This window comes from Zootermopsis nevadensis, unplaced genomic scaffold (genome assembly GCF_977971745.1).
Source record: "Zootermopsis nevadensis isolate Lab colony 2312 unplaced genomic scaffold, Znev_1.0 Znev_ptg000013l, whole genome shotgun sequence".
NCBI lineage: Eukaryota > Metazoa > Arthropoda > Insecta > Blattodea > Termopsidae > Zootermopsis > Zootermopsis nevadensis.
The window spans coordinates 14837326-14861563 of NW_028259145.1; the positions used below are offsets into that span (position 1 = coordinate 14837326).

Here is a 24238-nt window from a genome sequence, read left to right on the forward strand (position 1 = left end):
TTTGTCTTCCCACCTGAAAATTAAAGTATACAAAACAATAATTTTGTCTGTTGTGTTGTATGGGTGCGAAACATTGTCTCTCACCCAGAGGGAGGAACACAGATTGCAGGTGTTTGAGAATAGGGTGTTGAGGATATTTGGGCCTAAGAGAAAAAACGATGGGGCATGGAGAAAGCTGCATAATGATGAGCTTAAAAATCTGTACTCCTCCCCCAATATTGTCAGGGTGATTAAGTTGAGAAGAATGAGATGGGCAGGGCATGTAGCGCGCATAGAGGTGTGCACTGGGTATTGGTTGGGAAGCCTGAGGGAAGAGACCGCTGGGGAGACAGACGTAGATGGGAGGATAATGTCAGGCGGGATCTATGGGAGATAGGAGTTGAAGGAGAATGGATTTTGTTGGCCCAGGACAGGGTCTGGTGGAGGGCTTTGGGTTAATTCGGTGCTGAACCTTCGGTTTCGGTAAGCCATCTAGTTAGTGGGTAACCAGAGCAAACCCAGGATGTCCATACCATTAAACCTTAACAAGGTTTATTGAGGATATTACCATGTTGAGTGTAAATTATGTATCCCAATTAGAATTAATCCAAAGTACTTTTATATTCATAGTTTTATGTGAATATGTCGGATGGGTGAAGGTCACGTCAAGGTCATGGCTTTATTAGCTTTACCAGATAGAGGCATTTTGAATATTTCAAGGCCATTTGAAGATCATTTTTTCTCGCTTATTTCTTCCCAACTAGGTATATGAATAACAATACTCATGTCAAGTTGAGGTCACGACCAGGTTAAGGTCACGGCAATATCAGCCCAAGGGTTTGCCGAATAGAGGCCTTTGAATTTTTCAAGGTAATTTCTGTTCCAGCTTATTTCTACTATCTTCTGGGTTGTGGCGCCATTTTCATTTTCCCTACCATGAGTGCATTGAAAGTACATTAAATTGTAGTGACTACCTTTAACGTTATTGGGATTTCAAAATTGTAAAGAAGTAGGTAATTGCAGCTGAGGTATGTGGCAGAAAGAAGAGTTTGGACGAATGGCTGGTAAGTTAACCGTGAAAAACAGACAGCTGAATTAAAAAAAATTAATGTGCCCCAACATGCGCATTGCGTTTGGTATATTTTTTAATTAAAGTTTTAGTTATCCTCATTACATTCTCTCCTGAAGTGGCATTTTCAGTTAATTATTGTTTACATGATTGATCAAAACATACTGCCTATGAGAGATGTTTCGATCCATAGATCAATACCAAAGTTTGGATCACAGACAATACCAACATTTGTTTAGACCCATGGAATAATAGTTTAATGTTTGGACCTATACCACATGCACGCCCTGGTGCATATCCGTGTGTTCGTGTGTGAATGGACCGATCTACGTACGTAGTTCAGTGGCATATGTGTCTAGTACACAAAGGAACGAGGGTTTGTTTAGTATGTTAGGAGTGAGGTTATATAAGTATATTTTTTGTTACCGCATCAAGATATTTATGGTACTATTGTTTCACATTTTTGGAACTAACATTGCTTATCTTCGTGTCCTTCACAGCCGTGAAATCGGCGGAAGCTATGTTTGTAACACGTATAATTGATGTGTACAGAACGGAATGGATATAAAGAGTCATCCCAAAAGTATCAAATTACCTGATACTGTGGAAGTTTTTGGAAATTTAAAAAATGCGAAAAGGTTCGCAATTGACATAGGTAATGTACAAAATTGTTTTGTAAGTGTAAATGCAAGAAATACTTGACAAGTAGCTTCATTTGCCTATTTAACTTTAAGGCTGACAGTATGATTTGAATTACAAATAATTTACAGCTATACATCTAACTTACAGAAATCAATGCTTTATATGGTAATGTTAAGTAGGTTTCATAAGTATACAAGATATTTTTTTATATGATGTATTATCAATTTTTATGTCTAAAATTCCAAGGAAAATGCCTGATCATAAATTTTACCGTATCAAAATATGTGACTTTGCTGAGTAATGTAGGTATTTTTCACCATTATGGAAATGTTTGTCTGCAAGCCTCTTTGCCCAAACTCACCACATCATAACATAACCCTCAAACAGACATGCATGCAAAGTGCACTATGATTGTCTTAGTCTTGCATAGCTTATAAGAATACAAGCTAAAAGGAGAGAAATATTTTTAATATTTTTATTATGATTGTAATACTATGCTATTGAATCTCACTTTAGTGAGAAGATTATTCAGGTCTAATGACAATAAGTTTCAACTGAGTATCATGGATGGTCTTTTAGTTTGTATAAAGTCTGAAAACATACACAGAATCCTACTGACATTCCTTAGCCACTTCCCTGTCACTAAGTTAGGGTTCTGTTTACAAGAATTTGTATTATTTTAATGCTAAAAATGCAGATATGTGGCAGCTTCTTCCTACCATATCATACTCCAGGTAAGTATGATAGTATTGGAAGTTTGTGAAAAGTAGATTGAAATAACTCAACAAGAGGAACATAACCTGTCAGAATGATAGTGGATTCTAATTTCACTCTTGGGAAGAGGTATTTTTTTATGATTAAAACCTATTCTGGTAACGTATGTGCAGTGCTGGCATCCCTGAGTAGTGTTTTGGTATGGGTGATTGCAAAGAATAAGGTGAGGCTGAATTGTTGACATTTGGTAAAGATGTCATTCCACTGGAGACTATTCCAGACTCATTCTTAATTTCCTACACTGGCTAATACCAACATGTGAGATGCTCAAAGTCATGATTTGAGATGATAAGGACACCATTATCCATAATCCTGTGTGGATGCAGTGTTGGATTGTTGATTGGTATAGAAGCTCATATTCGATGATGTTCATCTATTTGCATGTAACTTGAAATTAATGGATTTTCATGAAATTTGGTATGAAGAGCTTAATCCACAATAAAAACTTTTTTATTTGGACAGTTGGCAATACCAATGTGATGGATGCTCATGGTCGTGAAGTGGAACAATGACAACATCTTTACCCATGACCCCCTGCACATATGTGTTATGCCCATGATGATGATGATGATGTCACTTGTGGTATCTGTCTGTGTGCATTTAAAAAGCAGAGAATCACTAGGCAGATTTCAGTGAAACTTGATGTGGATGTTATGTCATTGAAGACTGTTCCAAATTCATATACTTGCTAATACCAATGTGACACATTAGGTGAGACCACATTGAAAAGATTGGAAGGAAGTGCCTGTAATCTAATTCATGGTATGATTCTGGCATTTGCTTGGAGGGACTGATGCAAACCTCAAAACACCTTAGTTGGGATAGTTTGTCTCTTGTCAAGACTTCTTGAATATGAAGCAGGAGCCCTAAGACTGCAATTGACATGTGATCTTTATAAATGATTGTACATAATTTGTTTTTCAGGTGGGTCTCTCACTAAGATTGCATATTATTCAACAGTCTCACATCGTCGAGTCTTTTATGAAGCCGAGAAAGAAGATGGAACGTCTTCACAGTCTATTGATGAGGTATGTTAATTCCTTTGCTGTTTTGTATGCTGTCCTGTAACATTAATAATTCACTGCTGCACAGGCAAGCTACCAGAGGCTGAGATAGCTCAGTCAGTAAGATGTCTTGCCACGGGATGGATGACAGGTATGTTTTTCCCAGCAGGGAAAGGGATTTTTAATTTATCCAATGTGTCCATACCAGCTCTGTGTCCACCCAGCTTCCTGTTCACTGGGATATTTTTCATTGAGAATAAAATGGCCAGAACATGAAGCTGACCACTTGGCTCCATCAGGATCTGGTGTTAAGAATGCTTGTAGCTTGTCACACATGGCAAGTGGCTCTGTTATGTAGCAATGTTCAGGTCATCATTGTTTTACTTGGTGATGATGCACGTTAACCCTTAACATACAGGGGACTAAGATTTTGTCTGCAAGTTTAAGCCTTTATTCAGGGTGATAGGATAAACATTCAGCTGCAGAAACTTTTAATTAACATGCATGAACACCACCAGTGTTTCACACAGTTGTATCAATAAGTGTTTTTTGGGAAGGGGGGATGTCAATGGTTGGTCGTAGGATAAAATTTATACCTAGCAAAAATTGCTTGGAAGCCAAAGTGGGATTAAATTCTTATTAGACTGTAATATAAAATGATCTTTAAAATTGTTTATACAAACAACTTCCTATTGTCTCACGATAAATGTTCCTTTACATTTGAATGTGGATATTTTCAAAACATGGAAACAGTGAGGCCTCTGTTAGTTGTAGTATTATGGTTGGTGATGCTTGATGTTTTAGGAGAAATGTTGGTAATGACCTACAAAATTACACAGTGGCATAACCCAGGAGACTACGGTCAACATCTTCATGTGCATGAGGTCAAATCTCAGTAAGGTCTCTGATGGTTACATACGTATTCTATTGACTTTGCAACTGTAACATTTTACTGCTAGTGTGATTTGAACATATGTACCCACAGAAGATTGACTCGTATGTTTCAATTTTGTCCAAAAGCTATTAAGAGGTTGCAGAAAGGACAGAAAAATTTTGTGCCTGAAGATCTAATGGTATTTGAAGTCCATTAAATTTGAACATTTGTTTGATCAATAATTTCAGTTGTGAAGGTGGGTTATTTATTGTGACCAACATTTCATAGGAGCTTACTGCTTCCATCACTGGGGCAGTATCTACCAGACTACATGGTGCAACAGCCCAAAAGACAGTCAGTCATCTTCATACTCATTGTTGTGAGAACCTGAAATCTCAGTTTCAGTTCATCTACTAAATTTTTCTTGAGCTAAGCTATCAGTTTATCCTAACAGGAACTGTTAACAGTGTCAGTGACTTCATTCTCCCACAGGTTCTGTGTTTTATACAGAGGTATGATTTTGTTTGTTGTTTAGGTAAATATGTGTTTCTTGTTATTTTTTTAAGAACATTGTAGTAAGTACCTCAATTATGAATATGATGAAAATGTCCAACTTATTATGTATTACTGGTGCAGGACCATCGTGTTTATGAGGTCTCCGAAGGTGCAAGGCTGCATTTTGTCAAGTTTGAAACAAAGTATATTGAGAGTTGTTTGGACTTCGTTCAAGTGAATTTGGTTAACACTCGGGACAAGATGATAGGCAAGAGTATCAAGGCAACAGGTGGTGGAGCATACAAATACACTGAACTTCTGCAACAGAAACTTGGACTCTCGTAAGCTTAATTTCTCATCAGTTGGAGCAATATAAGGTAGAATAGACATACTCTTGATGCACATCTAAAATAAATTGGTAGGTGGAATTTAGGTACATCTCAAACCTCATTATTATTGAGAGTTACATATAGTGATTCTTTACAGTCATGTAATTCTAGTATAAAATTTTCCTAAATTTCATGGAAGTACAATATATAGTTTTATTGTTTTCTTGCAAACATTTTATAACTATTAATTTTCTTGTGTCCATGCTGAAAGTAGCCCATTGTGTACATATGGTCTATTGTAATGTAACTGTTTTATGACATGCCTCGCTTAGTGGATTTAAAATATAATGTTACCCTAATCATATTAAATAATTCACAAGTATCCATCCATCATTCAGTATGTCAAACCATTTTAAGGAACTTTGAAATGTAATAGAAATCTTAGAAGTCAGATTGTATGCAAAGGGTCATAAATTATTATCCAGAAAAACAGAATATCCTGGAGAAGTGGTTTCACATTTCATAAATTATTTTTGGAAATTGTCACATATATTTCATGTTTTCTTAATATCAGATTTGAAGAAAACTGGTAAAGACTAGTGTTTGAATTTACCAATGTGTTCCAAGATAAAGTATGTATATATATATTGTTTGTTCAGTTTCCAATAATAGACACATATTACTCAAATAGATGTTTCAGAGATAAAAGTGGCAGATACCAGAAGTGTTTGAGATATAAAGTTCTCATGGTGGTCATATGGGGTGTGATGCCAAGATAGTCTTGCAGGTAGAAACCAAAAGTTGATAACCACCTACAAGACTACAGCGTCTCAACCCAGAATACCACGGTTATCAACAACAATTTTATTTTTAATTGCTTGTTCCATAAAACATAAAAAAACTTATTAAGTTGTACAATTAACTACTGAAACACATACTCAGAATACAGTGACCAAATCAGAAATGGGACAAAATTTCATAAAATATTGACAGTTCTATTCAACAGTATGAAAAAAAGGAAAAGTATATCAAATACGAAAGTTAGAAACTAATCATTTAAAAGTGTTTCTCTCCAGTGTTTGAAAGCAGCTGATGTTTTATAATGGAACCTGGTATAAATATCGTGTTACTAGAGGCAACCCTTCATGTTTAATTCCGTATCTTCTGTTGTAGTAAGATGTTGCCTGGACATACATCTAAAGTGGGAGTGACATCAGCACAAGTTAATGTGAGGTCTATAAATTTTGTGTTGTAGTAAATCTTGAGAAACTTTGCAGCAATGGCCAATTTTTTTTGTGGAGTCCAAAGCAAGAAAGTAATATCTGTGCAAAATCTATATTTAGTTTTTGGTTTGATGATCATAACTAATGAATCCATGTGAAATTTTGCAGATTACAAATTCTGTATGAAATATTTGTATGTCAACAGTTACAAACATAGTAACGTTGTACATCATCAGGATGAAGCATGAAGTTATGGTGCTGTCATTACTGTTTCTTTATTTTCACAGAGTTGACAAGGAGGATGAGATGAGCTGCCTCATCAAAGGTTGCAATTTCCTGCTGAAGAACATCTCAGATGAAGCATTTGTTTACCAAAGGCATGGGAATCCTGAGTACAAGTTTCAGACTGCAGATCCCAATATTTTTCCATATTTGCTAGTCAACATTGGATCTGGTGTTAGCATTATGAAGGTTATTTTTACTGGATTCACAATTATTCTTTTTAACCATATCCAGAATAATATCAGCATAATATTATAAATAAACCTTTTGGCACACCTTATATTGTAGCATGCAGCATTTCCATTCAAGATGATTTTATGATTTTATTGAGACTGCCTGTGAGCTTCGATATGGATATATGTCTTTTAGAAAATCTCCTTGAAATGTCAGGTATATTTGTCTCTTGGGGTCTGTATACAAGGAAGGAATTGCATACGAAAGAAACTAATATGGTAGATATATGCCAAGAATCTATTATATATAATAATAATAATTCTCACTGTCCATATGTCTGTCTGCCTGTCAAATCTTATAAAATTTGAATATTGAATGAAGATCTGAAACTCAGTATACATGAAGAGAGCCATTAGTTAGTGACTAGAAAATTGAAAAAAGTAGCATTTCTGGGTATCGAAATTCTTTGAAGACTGTTCTGTGATTATGTTCTGAATGGTAACTCAAGAATTAAAGAGAGTAAAGTATAAAAATGCCTGTCTTTACCAATATCTGAATACTAGCACTTTTATTTGTAGAAGGAAAGCATAGAACCTATCATACATGTAGTAATATCAACTAGACCCACTGTCAAAGTGTACCCAAACATATATTCTATCTTTCTGAGGGACTTAGCTAGAAACATCAAAGTATGTATTCAGAGATTTGCAAGTCATTATTATTACCTTTTGGGAACACCTGGACTTTGGTTTAATGATGTTTTTGGAATGCCCTTGCATCATGTTTAACATGTGAAGGATAACTTTATAAGTATCTTTCTCCATGCATAATTTTGTTTGCCATTCTCATTCTAGGTTGAATCAGAGGATTCATATGATAGGATTGGAGGCACGGCAACAGGTGGAGGAACTTTCTGGGGATTGGGGTCATTATTAACAAAAGCCAAGGTATGAATCATGGAGAATACCTAGAGTTTAATATGACTTGATGCTTAAATATTCCTCTGAGTTTCTGCTAGAGATTGTTTAAGGTGTTCTTTTGTATACAGGCAAATGCGTATATGCCTGTAGGCACTGCAGCTCACAGCTGTCTAATATTTTCTGTCTTGCTGTCAAAACAGCTGTAATTGCTCACACTTCAGAACTAGATTACAATTATAAAGATGGGTGCCTCTTGGGTGGTAGAAGTTCACCAAAGCTTCAAAGGTGCTTGCTGCCTCCATCATAAGTACTCATTGCCATGATGATGGAGGCAGCAGACACCTCTGTTATGTTGATAAACTTCTACTAGACTACACAGCTCTACAATCCAGAAGACAGCTGTCTTCATACCTGCTGCCATGAGTACCTGAAAATTCACTTAGATTTCCGTTATATTAATTACAAAATTAGATTCACAAACCAGTATTTATGTACCTCTTAAGGTATACATTTCCTGCCATATATTATTATATAGGTGAATGTGATATCTGTTTTGCTGCTGCTGCTGCTATTAGCATGTATATGATATGTAACAGAAAAGTGAGATATTTACATTTTTAAATATATAACAAGTTTGTCACTCTTTTTGATTTTGTGTTACGTTCATATACTTAATTTATGATTACTTAACCAGACTTCACCATACAGCCTGTGCTTGTTAATTTTAATTAACCAGGGCAGGATTTTTTCACTCAGAATTCAATTAATTTAGTATTTCTGTACCAACAGAATCACTGGCTGTTTAAAGTTTTCAAGTAGTTGTGTAGTACATACTTCCATTTTTCTAAAATATTTGCGTGGTACAGATAATTTGATGTGTTCTATTTGAATCTGTATCAGTGATTGGTAATAGTATTTTCATAAATAGGATTAATCATATAAAAATAATATTAAGTAAGATTTTTCTTGAGTTTAATAAATTCAAATTCTTTATGCCACACAGTATATAGTTGGCATAAAATGTTTAATATAACTGAATGTACAATTGTAGTGTGAAACTTTTAGTTTGATGTTATGGAAACAGTGTAGCATAAAACAGAATAATTAATATGTCATATTAAAGAGTATGATTCATATTACTTCCCCACAACCAGCTTTAGGTCCTCAGGTTAGGATTACCTGTAGCAAATATATTAAGTATTGGCATATCAGCTGCTTTGGAACTTGCGCCAGGTTTGGATATATTTTCAAATGTGTTCATTGCTATATTTAAATTAGCGTCATTATGGTTATGCTGTTGAAAGGAATTCTGTTTTTGCTACTACAATTAAATATCAGAATTTTGCCAATCACCCAGTAAAGTCATGCATTGTAGATGAGAGAGTTTTCCCTTACAAATTGATGTATAAAAGTATTTTGTGTTTTTTTCAGGGATTTGATGAGTTACTGGAATTGGCAGAAAAGGGTGATCATCGCAATGTGGATATGTTAGTGCGAGACATATATGGTGGTGATTACAAAATGCTGGGACTCCCTGGCGATTTGATTGCATCTTCATTTGGAAAAGCTATGAACTCCCACAAGGATCACGATTTTAATGCAGGTAAGTTAGTCTGCAGTTGGCAGGCATCAGAGAACCACAGTTATGTAGGACACTTTTCAGTATGTTAACCATCTTTTTAGTAGCAGAACTTGCAGATCCAACACTGATGTGACAAAGTTCACTCATCGAACCTGATTGTCATTACTAAGTTCATGTAAACTCTTACTCCCTATAGTTGGTTTGAAAATATGCTCCTGGCCAAATTTTGCATTGAAATCTCTTAGTAGAATTTTCATGAGGTATCTACTAAACTGATCAAATACCCACTCTAATTCTCTATAACAACTATCCTCACCTAATCATCCTTATGTTTAGTTGGTGCATGCACATTTATGATAATATCACACCATCGACCATGAAGGATTAAATGTGACAGCCTGTCATTAACAAAATCTACTATTTTAACTGCTTGCTGAAAATCTTTTTTCATTAAAATACCCATTCCCAGTCAATGGTCCTTATTTCCTTTTCCATGGCATAATATGTAGTTCCACTTTGTGAGTGTTTCTTCATTAGGCAGTCTAACCTCCTGAATTCCTGCAGTATCCAGACTATGCCAGGTGATTCAAAAAGGACTTTACAACTTTGAAAATGTATAGAAATTTAATCAGAAAGCTTACAGAATCGGTTGAAGTGCCATTTTGCAGCAAAACAAATTAAGTTTGACTCACGTTGTGCTGTAGTACCGAATTCCGTCACCACGAGTGCAAGCGGCAGTGCATTTGAAAATGGCTACTTTCACAGGTGCGGAGCGCGCTCGCTGTGTGCTGTGGTTTGAAGAAACGAAATCTGCGACAATGGTTCAACGAAATTTTCGCACCCAGTATGGCAAGGATCCTCCCAGTAGACCTGCAATTTACTCTTGGCACAAGAATTTTGTTGAGACTGGTTGTTCTGTTCGCCATGACAAATCTCCAGGTCACCCGCGTGTTTCTAGTGCTGTTGTGGAACACGTTCATGACAGCCCAAAGGTGAATGTGTTTTGTGCCCTTAGCAAAGTTAAAGTGTACGGCCCGTTCTTTTTCCATGAGAGAACCATCAATGGTATCGTGTATCTGGATATGCTCGAAAATTTTCTCATACCACAGTTAGACGAAGATGACCAAAAAGGACGCATTCACTTCCAGCAAGACGGCGCACCACCTCACTACCTCACAGAAGTCCGAGATTTCCTCAATAACCATTTCCCAGGTCGGTGGATTGGTCGAACAGGGTCGATAGCATGGCCACCTCCAGATTTGACACCTCTCGATTTTTTCTTATGGGGTTTCATTAAAGATCGTGTGTATGTTCCACCCTTACCTGCCAATCTCACTGAGCTCAAAGCTCGAATCACCGCCGCAGAAGTGACACCGGATATGCTGGATCGTGTTTGGCAAGAAATTGGTTTCAGGTGGGATGTCTGCAGTTTCACCAATGGCAGTCACATCGAACCAAAATGACTGTTTGAGGTAAAACTTGATTTGTTTTGCTACAAATTGACACCTCAACCGATTCTGTAAGCCTTCTGAATAAATTTCTATACACTTTCAAAGTTGTAAAGTCCTTTTTGAATCGCCCTGTACTTCCCTGCCTCCATAGCTATCTTATCCCATGCCCATGTTCTATATAAGCTCCTCACATTCCATGTTCCAATTCTCAAGTGCTTTGAATGTCACCTGGGTTATTATTGCGCACAATTCATCTAATTCCGAGGCTTTGTTGTTTTTGCAACATAAAACATTTTTATGATGAATGGTTGTTTGCCCCATGCCTAACCCCTAAGCTGGACGATCATCATTAATTGGCTGTCCATGACTGCTTATTCAGTATATTTGCAGCTAACCTGCACTACTGGAGGCTGTACCTCCGTCCACAACCTGAGGACACGCAATGCTGTGGTGACACGGACCCACATAACATGGTTTCAGTATTACGATAAAAAAAGATTTAACCTGCACTACTGGAGGCTGTACTTCCATCCACAACCTGAGGACACGCAATGCTGTGGTGACACAGACCCACCTAACATGGTTTCAGTATTACGATAAAAAAAGATTCATTCATAGCACATCTTACTGGTTGTTGTTGTTGTTGCTGCTTTTTTCTCCTCCCCCACCCCTCCCCATTTTGCCTCATTCCATGTCCTGACACAAGTTGAACTTCATGGTGCAGAGTCCTTCTTGTCAAGCTTATAGTTGGTCAGGTAGTCAATTTTTCCACTTTTTATGCAACGAGGCACTTTTAAATAACACCAGAAAAGATCACAGCCACAAAATCTGCCATGGAGAAGATCTTTTTACAATCATAACTCCCATTTTAACATCGATTTATGTATTTATCCTTTCAGGATATATTCTCAGCAACAAGAATATATCATTCCTTGCTTGTGACCATCCCCCATTATGTTTTACTTTACAGGTACCAAGTTTTCAGAAGCAGACTTGGCTCGCAGTTTGTTGTTCACCATCAGCAATGATGTTGGCCAAGTTGCGAGTCTTTATGCTATGATGCATAAACTAAACAAGGTAAGCCAGCCTACTAATAGCCACACTTGTTAAAAGTGGAATTGAAAATAGAGAAATAACACACTTGGTGTCTTGCTGTAGCATATTTTTTTATTTACTGCAGTTTTAGTCTGAAATACTTTTAATTTGGTTCATAAGTGAATTAAATATACATGGTTATATATATGCCTACAACAGTAGTGACAGTCCTAAATATTTCATTTGTCTTGTGAGCATTTATTTGTCATACAGTGTGGAGTGAATTTGTCAGTATGACTAGTATGTTGTGAGCATGTGTCAAGACAATGAACGTGACTGTCTTCTGGGATGTTACACTGTGTAGTCTGATAGAGGTTTACCTACATGTCATGCTGCCTCCATCGTCAGGGTGATGAGGAACCCAGACTATATCCCACAAGACAGTTATCTTCATTCTCTCCACTGTGAGAACCTGAAATCTCACTGTGGGTTGAGAATGAGTCATCATTAAGGATGAAGTATGCACTTGGTAACTCATTTGATAGTGGATTTTTGTAGAATTTACTGCATAATTTTGTGTTCTGTATATGCCAAGGTGTATTTTGGTGGATATTTCCTGCGCAATCATCCTTTGAGTATGCATACAGTATCTTTTTCAATCAACTACTGGAGTAGAGGTCAAGTACAGGCCCTCTTCCTGAGGCATGAGGGCTACTTGGGGGCTATAGGAGCCTTCCTTAAGGGAGCAGAAGAGTGTGGTGAGTTCTGTACTAAAGTATGAATGAAATATACATTCTGCATTCCTGACATTAAGTGTCTCTGAAAATGTGCTTTGTTCCTACTGTCTTTGTTCATCAGTTTTTGACAAAAATAATTACTCATTTGTAATATCACAAAATTGATACATGAACCTAAAATTCTTCAAAATTATTTTCTATACTTTAGTGTAAGAGGAGTCTTGTTTTAGAGTTAAAATTCTGTCATGAAGAAGACGCTATAAACATCATTCGTCTGCATTTGAATGTCTACACTCAAAATCAGCTGTCACACTTTGTAGCATAGTTTTCCAGTCTTCTGATTCTGCTGCCCCTGGCTGCAACTGTACTTGTAATTTTTAACATAAGCTCCATTAACAGGAATTTTGTAGACAGTCTTCTGGCAGTTGCCCATTACCATTGTTAGTACTTCCTGTAGTTCTTCTTCTATGGCTATTCGGTCCTTGGCCTCCTCAATTCTCCTCTTCCATTCGGTCCTATCCTCCGCTGCCTTCTGTTAGGTCCGTCTGTCCGAGGCTTTGATTGAGGTTTCGAAACATCTTCCTTTTTACGGTGCAAGGTTGTTAGCCTTGCGACCAACCCCCAACCTGGAGGACCAGGGTACCTGTCTTAGTCTGACCTCTCGCCCTCGACCATTCTGGCTAGGGAGGCCCTACCAGTAGCTATGCTACTGCCAGCATTGCTCTTGGGATCACTGAGGTACTTAAGCCCCCCCACCACCACGACAAGGTGCAGGACTTCCTGTAGTGCCTGTTGTAATATAGATGTTGTCACAGCAATATTTTTACACTTTCTTCGTGAAGCACAGAAGCACTTTCTCTTCAAGATTTTAATTTTTACATCAGTTTATTTCTGTTATGGCTTAACTGTGCAATGTATATATATCTGAATACTGACTTCTGAACATAGTTTGTAGGAGACTTGGCTTCCTTTTTACATCAAAGATAATGAAGTTTTTGCGTGTTATAACAGTATTAAAGCTGTATAGAATATGTAGGTTGTAAAAGCAATGCAGTTCATTGTGACACATATGGCACATAAAAGATAGAGATATCCTGGTTTCTGTTATTGAAATTGTATTCAAATGAGCGGGCTTTTTACTTATCAAGTGTAATTATCTTAAGTAGCATATGTTAGGTTATAGAATCAGATGCATGAAGTAGCTACCAGCATAATCTAGTATGTGACAGAAAATAATCATTCCAGATATTCTGTACCAGCATTTTCATTGATGTCAGGCTTATAGTTGGTTTTGTTGTGTTACAGATGCAGATAAATATTCATGGTTAGAGAATTATGCTGGTAGCTCAGGCCTTCGTAGCCCCATTCCAACACAGGTTCTGTCAGCACAAGGTGTACCTGTAGATCAGCTGGAAATTGACCGTTGGGAATCTGCTGTCACATATTGCCCTCTTCTTCGTGATCCAGCCAATTATGTACCTGATACAGTGGATCTCACGCAAGACACTGAGGCCAGGTATGAGTAAAGATTTTATTTTTTTATTCACATTGTTGTTTTTGCTTTTAAGGCTGCAGAAAATACTAAAATTAGTATGGCATAAACATGTTATTTGAGGGCCATTAAAAATTAATGGCAACACTGGTGTAAAATTAGAAAATGTATTGTCCAAAGCTGACACTTTACACCCTTCAAGTTGGTCTCCTGCCTTACTACTGCTATAATATCTTTCCTCATCATGACTAATGTGCCTTGTGGGGTTGCTTTCATTTTCCAGAAGTAGGTCTGGTGAGTATAGCAGATGTATCTCTATCACATGGATCATGGGTTAGAACTACCAACTTGACATTAAAGTTTGACTGATGCCCATCATTGGTCTGTAACTAACAGAGTCCTCACAGTCTTGTATCTAATCAGGTGCTGTGCCGAGCTCTTGGTTTTTTACACATTTCCTCCCCTACTCTGAAAGACATGCACCCATCTTGTCATGGTTCAGTGTGGCAGAGCATTTTGTCCACAGTCTCCATGCAGTCCTTGTGACACTGGCTTGCATTTTGCTTTCACACAACCTGGATTTTGATAAAGTAGTGCTTCTTTTACTTTCTTGACATGCTTTGAGGATGATTTTACATGATACGTTACTTCACACCACTGCTTGGTAGTTAATACTAGTCATGCACTTGTGAAAACAGACAGACACATGCACAGCATAGTTCAGTCTCTCACCCAAAAGCTGTTTTCATCTTAATATCAATGTGGAGGGCTGCAGTGCTGCCAGTAATTTTCAAATGACCGTTATAGTTAGGTATTTATAAAACATATTTATTTGTTCCCCTAATCACTTTGTTGAAGTGTGTATTGCTTATTACTAATTATCTAAGATGTGAACAAATTGTAATCATTACTTTCAGTAAATATTTAATTGAACTTGAACATGAAACTTTACTTGCAGAAATTTCCTTGCTGGTCTGTGAATCACAGAGGGATGCACCCTAAGACTTAATACAGTATATTTACTTTTTACTTAAAATTTAGAGACTGTAACCAGTATAAATATTTATATTCTGTATATAGTTTGGTATGTCCCGCGCCATAGCCGCACGGTCTGAGGCATCATGCTTTGGACCGGTGATACGGAATGTGCGCTGGTTCGAGTCTTGGGGAAAGAAATTTCCCATGATATTTTCGTCCAGTGTATGGGACTGGTGCCAACCCAGCATCGTGAGGAAATTGGGGAGCTACAATGGGTAGCGTAATCGGGTCATGGAAACTAGCAATGGCTGGGGGTTTGTTGTGCTGACCACACGTCACTCTATATCTGGTTGGATGATCGTTCACCTCTGCTTAGGCATGTGAACGTGAGGCCAGCAGTCAGCTAGTCGGCTTTGGCTCTCAGAGGGCTGTTACACCACGGATTATTATTATTATATAGTTTGGTATAATGAACTATTTTTGAGAACTATAATGAAATTTGGTTTAAGAATAAAAGACCTTTGTATAACTGCTATAAACATGCATATTTTCCTTATTAATATTGTCCTTGTGAATACAGTGTTAATAATTGTGTCTGAAATAAATAAATCAGGAAAACATTCGTTATTTCAGGGAATATTGGCTACATTGTTTTGAGGAATCTGTGGATAAATTTGTATCTCGAGCAATCTACAGCCAACCTCATAGTCTAACTGCCAAAGAGAGAGCATACAAGTTCAAGGAGAAATACATATCTAAGCTTTATTACCTCAAACATCAACCATGGTAAGTCTTAACTGTAACATAGAATTATAATTTCTAAGATGACAGAAACTTTACAGCAGTATGACATTTTTACATTTATACCTCACAGCAGTTCATTATTAGCCTATGTAGTTTCTTGCAGAAAGAAAGTAAGATTGTGGAACACTGTGCTGTCTGTGTGTTTGCTTATCTCCTCATTAAACATTTGAACCAACTGACAAAATTTTCATGAAATTTGGTATGAACATTATGCCGGTTGAGGCCAGCACTTTTTAATTTCTTAATGTTAGTAATAGATTGTGGCAGATATATATGACCTTCTATGGTGGGACTGATACTGGCTCCATTTAATACATCATTCTGAAATTGTCCATCTTCAAAAGATTTGCAATGTTTAAAGTAACATTTTGTTATGCTGTAAAATGACAGCATGATAGTTGCACAAATTCTTCATTTATCTTTCTGTTTGATGGTGATAACTAATGAATCACTGGATTTGAAATTTGGTATGGAGGTAGATTATAAATATACAAATTACCTCTGAATGAAATATAGTTTATAAATAAAGGAATTGCAAAAACTGGGAAGGGGTGAAATTCTGAGGTTGTGTATGGCAAATTTAGCATAGGCTAACTTTGTACTTCAGTTTTTTTAAAAAAAAATTACAGCTGTAACAAAGACATACAAAATGGTGAAAAATTTAAATAAGACAAGGAAAGATACAGCCCAGTTTAATAACATTCCCAAAGATACATGGCTAAGTTATTACAAACATTTATGGATAACTCTCAAGTATCAGAATTAGGTCATGAGAATGAAATTCTGTGCTTAGACCCCATAACATGGACAGAACCAGAACAAAACCAGAAAAGATACACATCTTAAATTTTACAAAGTATTGGCAGTATCTGTTCTGTATGGCTGTGAAAACTGGGCATTAAATAGAGTAGACAGAAGAAAAATTTAAACTGCAGAAATTACATTTTTGAGGTGAGTCACTGGGTATACCCTTCCATGTGAAATAAGAATTGCAGATATTTAACATGGTGAAAGAATTCAATCATGTAAAATAGAATGACATGAACACTTCTCAGAAATGAAAGAGCAGAGAATAGCACAAGTTATGTCTTACAAGCCCATCAGCTGCAGAGAAATTGGACATGTGAGAAGATGATGGGAAGGTACATTTTAATATTCTTAAGTATTTGTATGTGAATGAAACAGGACTTTCAGGTCTACCTTGATGCTGCTGATGATGATGAACAGTAATAATAACACCAGCAGCAACAGCAAATATTTAACGTGTTTAAAACTGCAGGCAGTAAAACTTTTGACTAGACTGATCCAGTTATATGACTATATGCACATAAGTCCATTGTATTGTAAATTGGTATTACCTAAATATGATATTAAAAACAAGATTTGTATGACTGGAAGTCTGAAAGGTAAACTTTTCAGTTCTACGCAGAACCCCTTGTTTTTAATTGTTCCAGCATTATAAGTTACTCATTTCTTTATTATTTGTGACTAAATCACAGTGTGAACATTTCATTTTAGTGCCTATGGTAATTTGTCCGTGAGAAGCTTGCTGGATACAATTGAACATTGTATGAAGGAATTTGATTTTCCTGATCCATATCTTTTGGTAAGTAATTTTTGTTAGTCATGTTGATGACATTAATAATACTATATTTTTTATTATACAGAAATGAGTTTGGCCTGCACGGCATGTCATAACTATATATGTAATATAATATTAACATGATTAGGAAATGGCTGTAGTTTGTAGTAGATGGTCCTTCCTCTCAAAGATTATACAAGGAAATAAAGTTTTCATAAAAAAAAAGTAAAGCTGTCCCACTATACATCAAGTAGGTGCTTGGGAGAAGAGGAGGTATAGCTCCTCATTTTTTTCCTCTGAACTAGATAGGGGTGAGTGGTCAGCATCACACCCTGGCTGCGCTTTACCCCCAGGAAAGGAGCCTGGTACCTGTTGGGTATGAGGCTGCGTGTGCCTTAGAGAGCTGTTTTCCTAGATTTATAAATTAAACTTTTGGTAAAGTCTGTGTAGGTAAACATCTAATGCATTTTCTATTCAGGAATTTTCTGAAAGGTGATACTTTATTATCCTTGGTTTTGATGCTAATGTGTTGGGCAAACGCTGAAGCTTCGTGAAACATTGGTATGAAAGTTAGTATAAAAGTAAACACAAGAAAGCTAAAATTGATACTGCAGGATAGAATCATAAAATTAGCCAGTAAATAAAAGAATGCAAAGATCAGGTATTTGGATGACAGTAACATCTCAAAATTATTTTCATGAAGAAATTAAGAACAGATTAGATTTGGGGAATGCATACTGTCATGGAGTTCAAAATTTTTTGTCTTCCAGGCTGTTGTCTAAAAATATAAAGATTAAAATATCCAAAACTGCTTTTACCTGTTGCTTTGGTCTTTCACATTAAAGAAAGAACACAGGGAGTGTTTGAGAGGAGGATACTGGGGAGAACATTTGGACCTAAGAGAGATGAAGTGACAATGTGTATGTAAAAAAATGTTCTCTGTATTTTATAGCAAAAGCAGATGGAGAATGACAAAGCCCTTGGTTTGTTAGGGAAAAGATTGCAGTACCTGGATAGTTTGGAGTGGTTCCTTCGACAAGAAACATTGGTCACATCAGTGCTGGCAGGAAATATGTTTGACTGGGGGGCTCGTGAAGTGGCTGATCTTATGGAAAACACAGACTTCGGGTTCCATGAAGCACATAGAAAGATACAAGGTACATCTCCTGTGGGGAAAAGGTATTAAACTCTAATCATATTTGGGAACAAAAAGTTCACATACTGTTTCACTCACAGCTCGACCATGGTTGGTAGACGGTTTAGATGCATGGCTGGATCGTCTCAAGGGTCCACCTCACAAGTGTGCAGCCGTCTTCGTAGACAACAGTGGGATTGACATTGTTCTAGGAATTCTTCCCTTTGCTAGGGACTTGTTACTGAGGGGAACAAAGGTAATCGTCACAATTTTGTATCCAGAAACACTAAAAATTTAAATGAATATTACAATTATAAAATTCCGTCAAAACTGTTTGTGTTTAAGCTTATTATTTTATTTGACAGAGTAGTGCAAAATGCTGTAGTTAAGCTTATTTCCATTAGAGTGGATCATGTTTTTGTTGTTCTCATACTTGAAAGTGGATTATTAACATTTCACATGACAGAACCAGAAAACACCAACAAACTCATTTTAACAACTTGTATAATCCATAACTCCTCATGTGATGACAACTTTTGAGGTGCCAGAATACAAAGTTGTCTTCCAGTAATGATTATTTGAATGTAACTAACATAGCCAGGCAAGGGGGGCACTTGGCATATAGCCTTTAATGTACAAGAGTTGTATACAACTTCTTTCATTTCATAGCCTGGTTCTGTTTTACCAGTTTTGTCAAGTAAAATAAGAGCTTTGGTATGATTTTGTAGGAATACAATGTCCAGAAGAGACAAGACTGAATTTTCTTCTTGTGTTGTCATTTTTCATAGAAAGCATGCTTCCAGAAACTATTGTCATGATATAATGATAATATTGTCAAACTTTTTATGCTCATATGTATAAAGTACCAATTGAATTAAAAAAGAATTTGTACACAAATGGCCTGATTCTCAGAAAAACTGAAAATGGAAATTTGCTATATGATGTAACACCAAACATTAAATCTGTGCCAGTTTAAAAGCAACCTTCTCTAGAGAAAAATATTAATGTTGAACTAAGATTTGACTATGTATCTATCTTACAAGATCCTGAATATTTCTTATAATTATGTTTACCTCTTAATTTTAATTTTTCAGTAATTGTGATCATCTTGTCATGAATAATATAAGATAGAAAGTACTCTGCTTCTTAGGTGATGCTGTGTGCAAACTCAGCACCTGCCTTGAATGACGTCACCCATCCTGAACTAGTCGTGGTGTTAAAACAAGCTGCTGCTATATGTCAGGTTATCCACAAGGCTTTGAATGCAGGAACATTGATGGCAATGGAAACAGCACAAGCAGGACCTTGTCTTGATCTCAGGTATTTTAAATTGTTATACTGAGTATCAAAAAAGTGATAAATTACAGAATTCTACTTGAGAAGCTAAGTAGTATGCTCAGCTGGTCAAGAAATAGGTTTATTAGCATGTCTACTACAGCCCACCATCAGTTTGTGTACTGAGCCATATGAATCACATCCTCACCCTACAACCCATTTTCTCTAAGATACAGTTAATATAATTTTACCATCTATGCATTGGTATTCCAAGTGGTCTGTGCCTGTTAGGCTTTCCAACCAAATTTTTTTTATACATTTTACCGCTCCTGTGTATAGTATATGTCCTGTCCATCCTTACAGAATAAAATAATTTGGTTTATAATTTCTCACCATTTTTAATACATTAACTAAAAACATAAATCTTTGTTCATTGAATAATTATCCATTGAAAACCTCATGTCCTGGCTGCAGAAATTTGTGGAAATGGTGTGACTGAAAATCTTTAAAAATGAGAGAACTGAAGGCTTGACAAAAGTTGACATCCTTCCTCTAAGTTTTTTGTTGATGTTTCAGGTGGTTTCCTCATTATCATTGATTTTACTCTTTTCTTATGTCTCATATAAGGATTACTCAAGCCAAAAGTAAACTGGGGAATTCATTGTACTTCCTGAATAAATTTTTGTGCTTTCAGTCGCTTGAATCTGGATTTGGCAAATGCAATGTCATCTGAGGGTGTCGATCTAATTGTTCTGGAAGGAATGGGCCGTGCTCTTCACACAAATCTTGAAGCAAAATTTACCTGTGAGTGTCTCAAAGTAGCTGTAATCAAGAATCGATGGCTAGCTACAAGGCTTGGGGGAGACATGTTCTCAGTTTTGTGTAAGTATGAGCACCCAAATGAAGTGAAGAAAGACAAGGAAAGGTAGGGTTGAAGTGATGAAATGATAATATTGCAATTGGAGCAAAGCACTTCAATATTATAATAAAGAGGACTTTTATGTATAAGATTACCTACATACATACAAGCATGCTCACATGTGCACCAAGGTTGAAAATGGTAATGATCACAGTGGTTTGTTCAAGACATTTTGATTGCTGTGTTCATAATGATACCCAACTCAGTTCCATTATCAGAAATCAGCATGTCTGCCTTACCTGAACCAACAGCCATCTTTGTAGACCACAGTTCTTGAGAAGCTGATGGGAGAGTAGATGTAATATTAAAATATATATTTAGAAAACTGGTATATGAATGTTACATTCATTTTATTATCTTTTTTTCTTTATTTTTGGTGTGTACATACAAATTTATTTAATCTCCCCCACCTGGATTGGACTGGCTGATAGTTTGCTATAGTGGGCATTTGTAAGCTTTATGATAATGTTATTTTACATTTGGGATCATTATAAGGTTCTGGACATTTGGTCTCCCTCACCTGGAATGCTGTGTACCAAAACCAAATTGTGAACTTCCAAGAAATATGGGTAAGCACTGTTTGTCATATCATATCTGACAATACAATTGAAATATCTGGATGGACCTTTTGCAGTGATGCATCGTGTTTTTACATTACATTGTAGTGCAGAATAAGTGATACAGTATTTATTCTGCTGAATGTATGAATCTGTGTTTGAAAGAATTATGCTATCTTAATCTTATGAAAATTTATCAATTAAACTCAATATTGTTAGGTATTCAGATCATTATTTATCACAGTTCTTCTAAGAAGCAGTTACAGGTTTTAATTATTAATGCATAATGTTTTGTAATAATGAAATGGTATGCAGAAGTTTAATCTTTTACAGTTCAGTTTCCACTGTCATGCTTGTCTTAAAGCTGAAAAGTAGTGTTTGACACAGTAGTGTCACATAAATACACTATATTTATATGTAACTGCTTATAATGCATTGTTTAAGTAGAAGTATAAGTTTTAAAGATTATTTGAATGTTTCAGCCATTCAACTGCAATAAAAACCTTTGTTAAACAGCTAAAATCAGTGTAAATGATAAATAACCAGTAATCATGAGTGGAAGAGTTTTGTGCATGTTGTGTGTTGAGAAAGGAAGTGGCATGTATCACAACAAACACCATTGGAAGGATAATGTCAGATAATTCACTTTAACCCTTTAAAGCTGAAGCTTGTCTAAATAATATTTAAGGATTCAGTCTGTACTGCAAAGAAAATACAACACTTCACTGATATAAAGATAACTTGGTTATGCAAAGAAATAATTGCTGTTTTTTTCTGAGAATGATGTGAAACACTTAATACAAAATACAAATCTCCTAACTTTTAAAACAGATGATACTGGGCTTTAAAGGGTTAATATGCATGTTATTTGAAGTCTTTACCATTATAGTGCCTTGTTGCACATGAGAAATTCATATACTCTGACAATATTTTTCATATGTTGGCATTTTTGTGAATTCTTGTTTTTAGATCTGTGACAAGGTACTTTGTGTGTTATTTTTGTCAGTTGTATTCATATATTTTACATACCCCAAGTTAGGTTTCAGATTTGTATTCCATATTTTAATTTTTACATAATGCACCAAAATAAGATAGTAATTTTAAAATTATATGTGTTAATGATTTACTGTTTTTCAGAATGCAACATTATTTTGTGTTCATCATTTGTTGAAATATTAAGTAACTGCTTTGCAGAATACATCGATATCTTTTACATTCACAGATCTCTTTAATTTTGAACTCATATCTGTGGTGAAAGGGTGCAGAAAGTTGTTACTAACTTCCCCCTAACCTTTGATTTGTAGCATCCTGTTAACAAAATGGTTTGTGTGATAATTTCTTTATTTATAGTCTGACTGCATGAAGTAATTAATTTTTTCATGCAAATTGCTTTTGCATGACCAAATAAGTGCAACTCTGAACCATTTGTGGCCTACAAGCAGCTGGCACTTTTAATAGTACAGTAGACTTTCTATTATCAACAAATGGGTCATTTGATTTGTTTATCAGTCACAGTGCATTAGGATATGCTCTCCTGATCATTCCTCCAACCAGTTCTTAACTGCTGCTTACAGAGCAGTATTTCATTGAAAGTTATGAGATTTTACAGTGTTTTAGTGCTACCAGTGTTTTGTAACCTTTAACAGGTCTTATCTGGAAGTACATAGTTTGTGGTAATGATTTTCAACTGTTAAGTACCATATACAAAATAACAAAGGTATGGAATATGGTAAAGCAGATATGGCAAAAGGTGATTCAGATAATAAGGGAAACAAATATGTAGATTTTTAATGGGAAAATCATGGCTGTGGTTACCACATTGAAGTGACGGCTGTTAAAATATTGACACTGAGGGTAAACAGAAATTTGATTGTATGCAATCTTTGGTTTAATTTTGTCAACATGTAGCAATTCATTGTTACTGATTGGGCAGAAAGATTATTTGGAACAAAAAATAAATGTTCTGACTGGTGTTAATGTAGTCTTATGCACTCTTCACAAATGAAATGATCCGTCGCACGTTGTCCGCTTGACTGCAAGTTACAAGTTGTTCAGTGGAATTAACTGACGCGGAGACGGAAGGGCCATGCGGACTGCTCCTCCGCGCACGGGCCGCTCCGTCGAATCGTGTAAAGTCACTTAAAGAACAAGGTAACTTATCTGCATGCGGAGAGCGGAGGACGGAGCGTCCGCTTGACTATGTAACGGGCCTTAGAATGCTGCAGAAACTAATTAATCAGTCAGTGTTAAAGAGGTGTTCTATACTAGAGTGTGATTTAATTTTTATAAAGTTGATTCTTTTAATGGGAAACAGTTTAGCAACATGGTATTCCATAAAAATTTTACCCACTGAAGAATTTTGATAGCATTGACAGTTTTAACCTCAAATAGGTATGATTCAGGACTGGTAAAAATGGATTAGTAATGTCTGATTTTGCTTATTGAATGCTGTGTATTAGACACACACATGTGGATGTGGCACATTCCTATGTCCATACCTGCAACACTATGTTTCAAGATAAGATAATGGCAAGTGAAAGCTCAGAACTAGATTATGTCAGTGTATTTGCCAGCATTAATTGTGTTCATAGATTTATTGTGTTTGATCAAGTAATTAGTTGGTCATGTTACAGTATTGTGGGAATGAGGCATCTTCTCAGGAGGAAGGAAAAAAATATTTGTATGGTTCAGAGCATTGAGTATATAAGAAAACTGGAGATACATTTACATTCAGAAATTCCTTTCTGGCTGTAGAGGTCTGAAGTTTGTCCAGTCCTATATTAGAGCATTACCAAAACTATAATTTGTTGATGTTGGACATGCAATTTGTTACACAGAGTTTTGTAAATTTATTGAATTGTTGGTGAACCTGTTATATTTGGAAAATAAAATATAAACAGTACCAGTCTTCATATTCTCTCCTTTG

The 24238-nt window shown here is 36.1% G+C and overlaps 1 protein-coding gene across 4 annotated transcripts; it reads left to right on the forward strand.

Moving 5' to 3' along the window:
* Nucleotides 1-904: 904 nt before the first annotated feature.
* LOC110836880 (4'-phosphopantetheine phosphatase) lies at nt 905-24214 on the forward strand. Of its 4 annotated transcripts, none has more exons than XM_087348876.1 (16): nt 905-1043; nt 3389-3492; nt 4979-5178; nt 6677-6860; nt 7700-7792; nt 9197-9368; nt 11769-11875; nt 12429-12591; nt 13876-14086; nt 15674-15826; nt 17363-17450; nt 18379-18583; nt 18663-18817; nt 19712-19881; nt 20531-20718; nt 21251-24214. In XM_087348876.1, the coding sequence occupies exons 1-16, from the start codon at nt 1010-1012 to the stop codon at nt 21418-21420; spliced, it is 2397 nt and encodes a 798-aa protein (XP_087205002.1). In that variant the 5' UTR covers nt 905-1009; the 3' UTR covers nt 21421-24214. The 4 variants fall into 4 exon arrangements, with proteins under 4 accessions (XP_087205002.1, XP_021934252.2, XP_087205003.1 ...); XM_022078560.2 differs by lacking the exon at nt 905-1043 and adding an exon at nt 1135-1703; XM_087348877.1 differs by lacking the exons at nt 905-1043; nt 21251-24214 and adding an exon at nt 1549-1703 and having other exon boundaries at nt 20531-20844.
* The last annotated feature ends 24 nt before the right edge of the window (nt 24215-24238 follow it).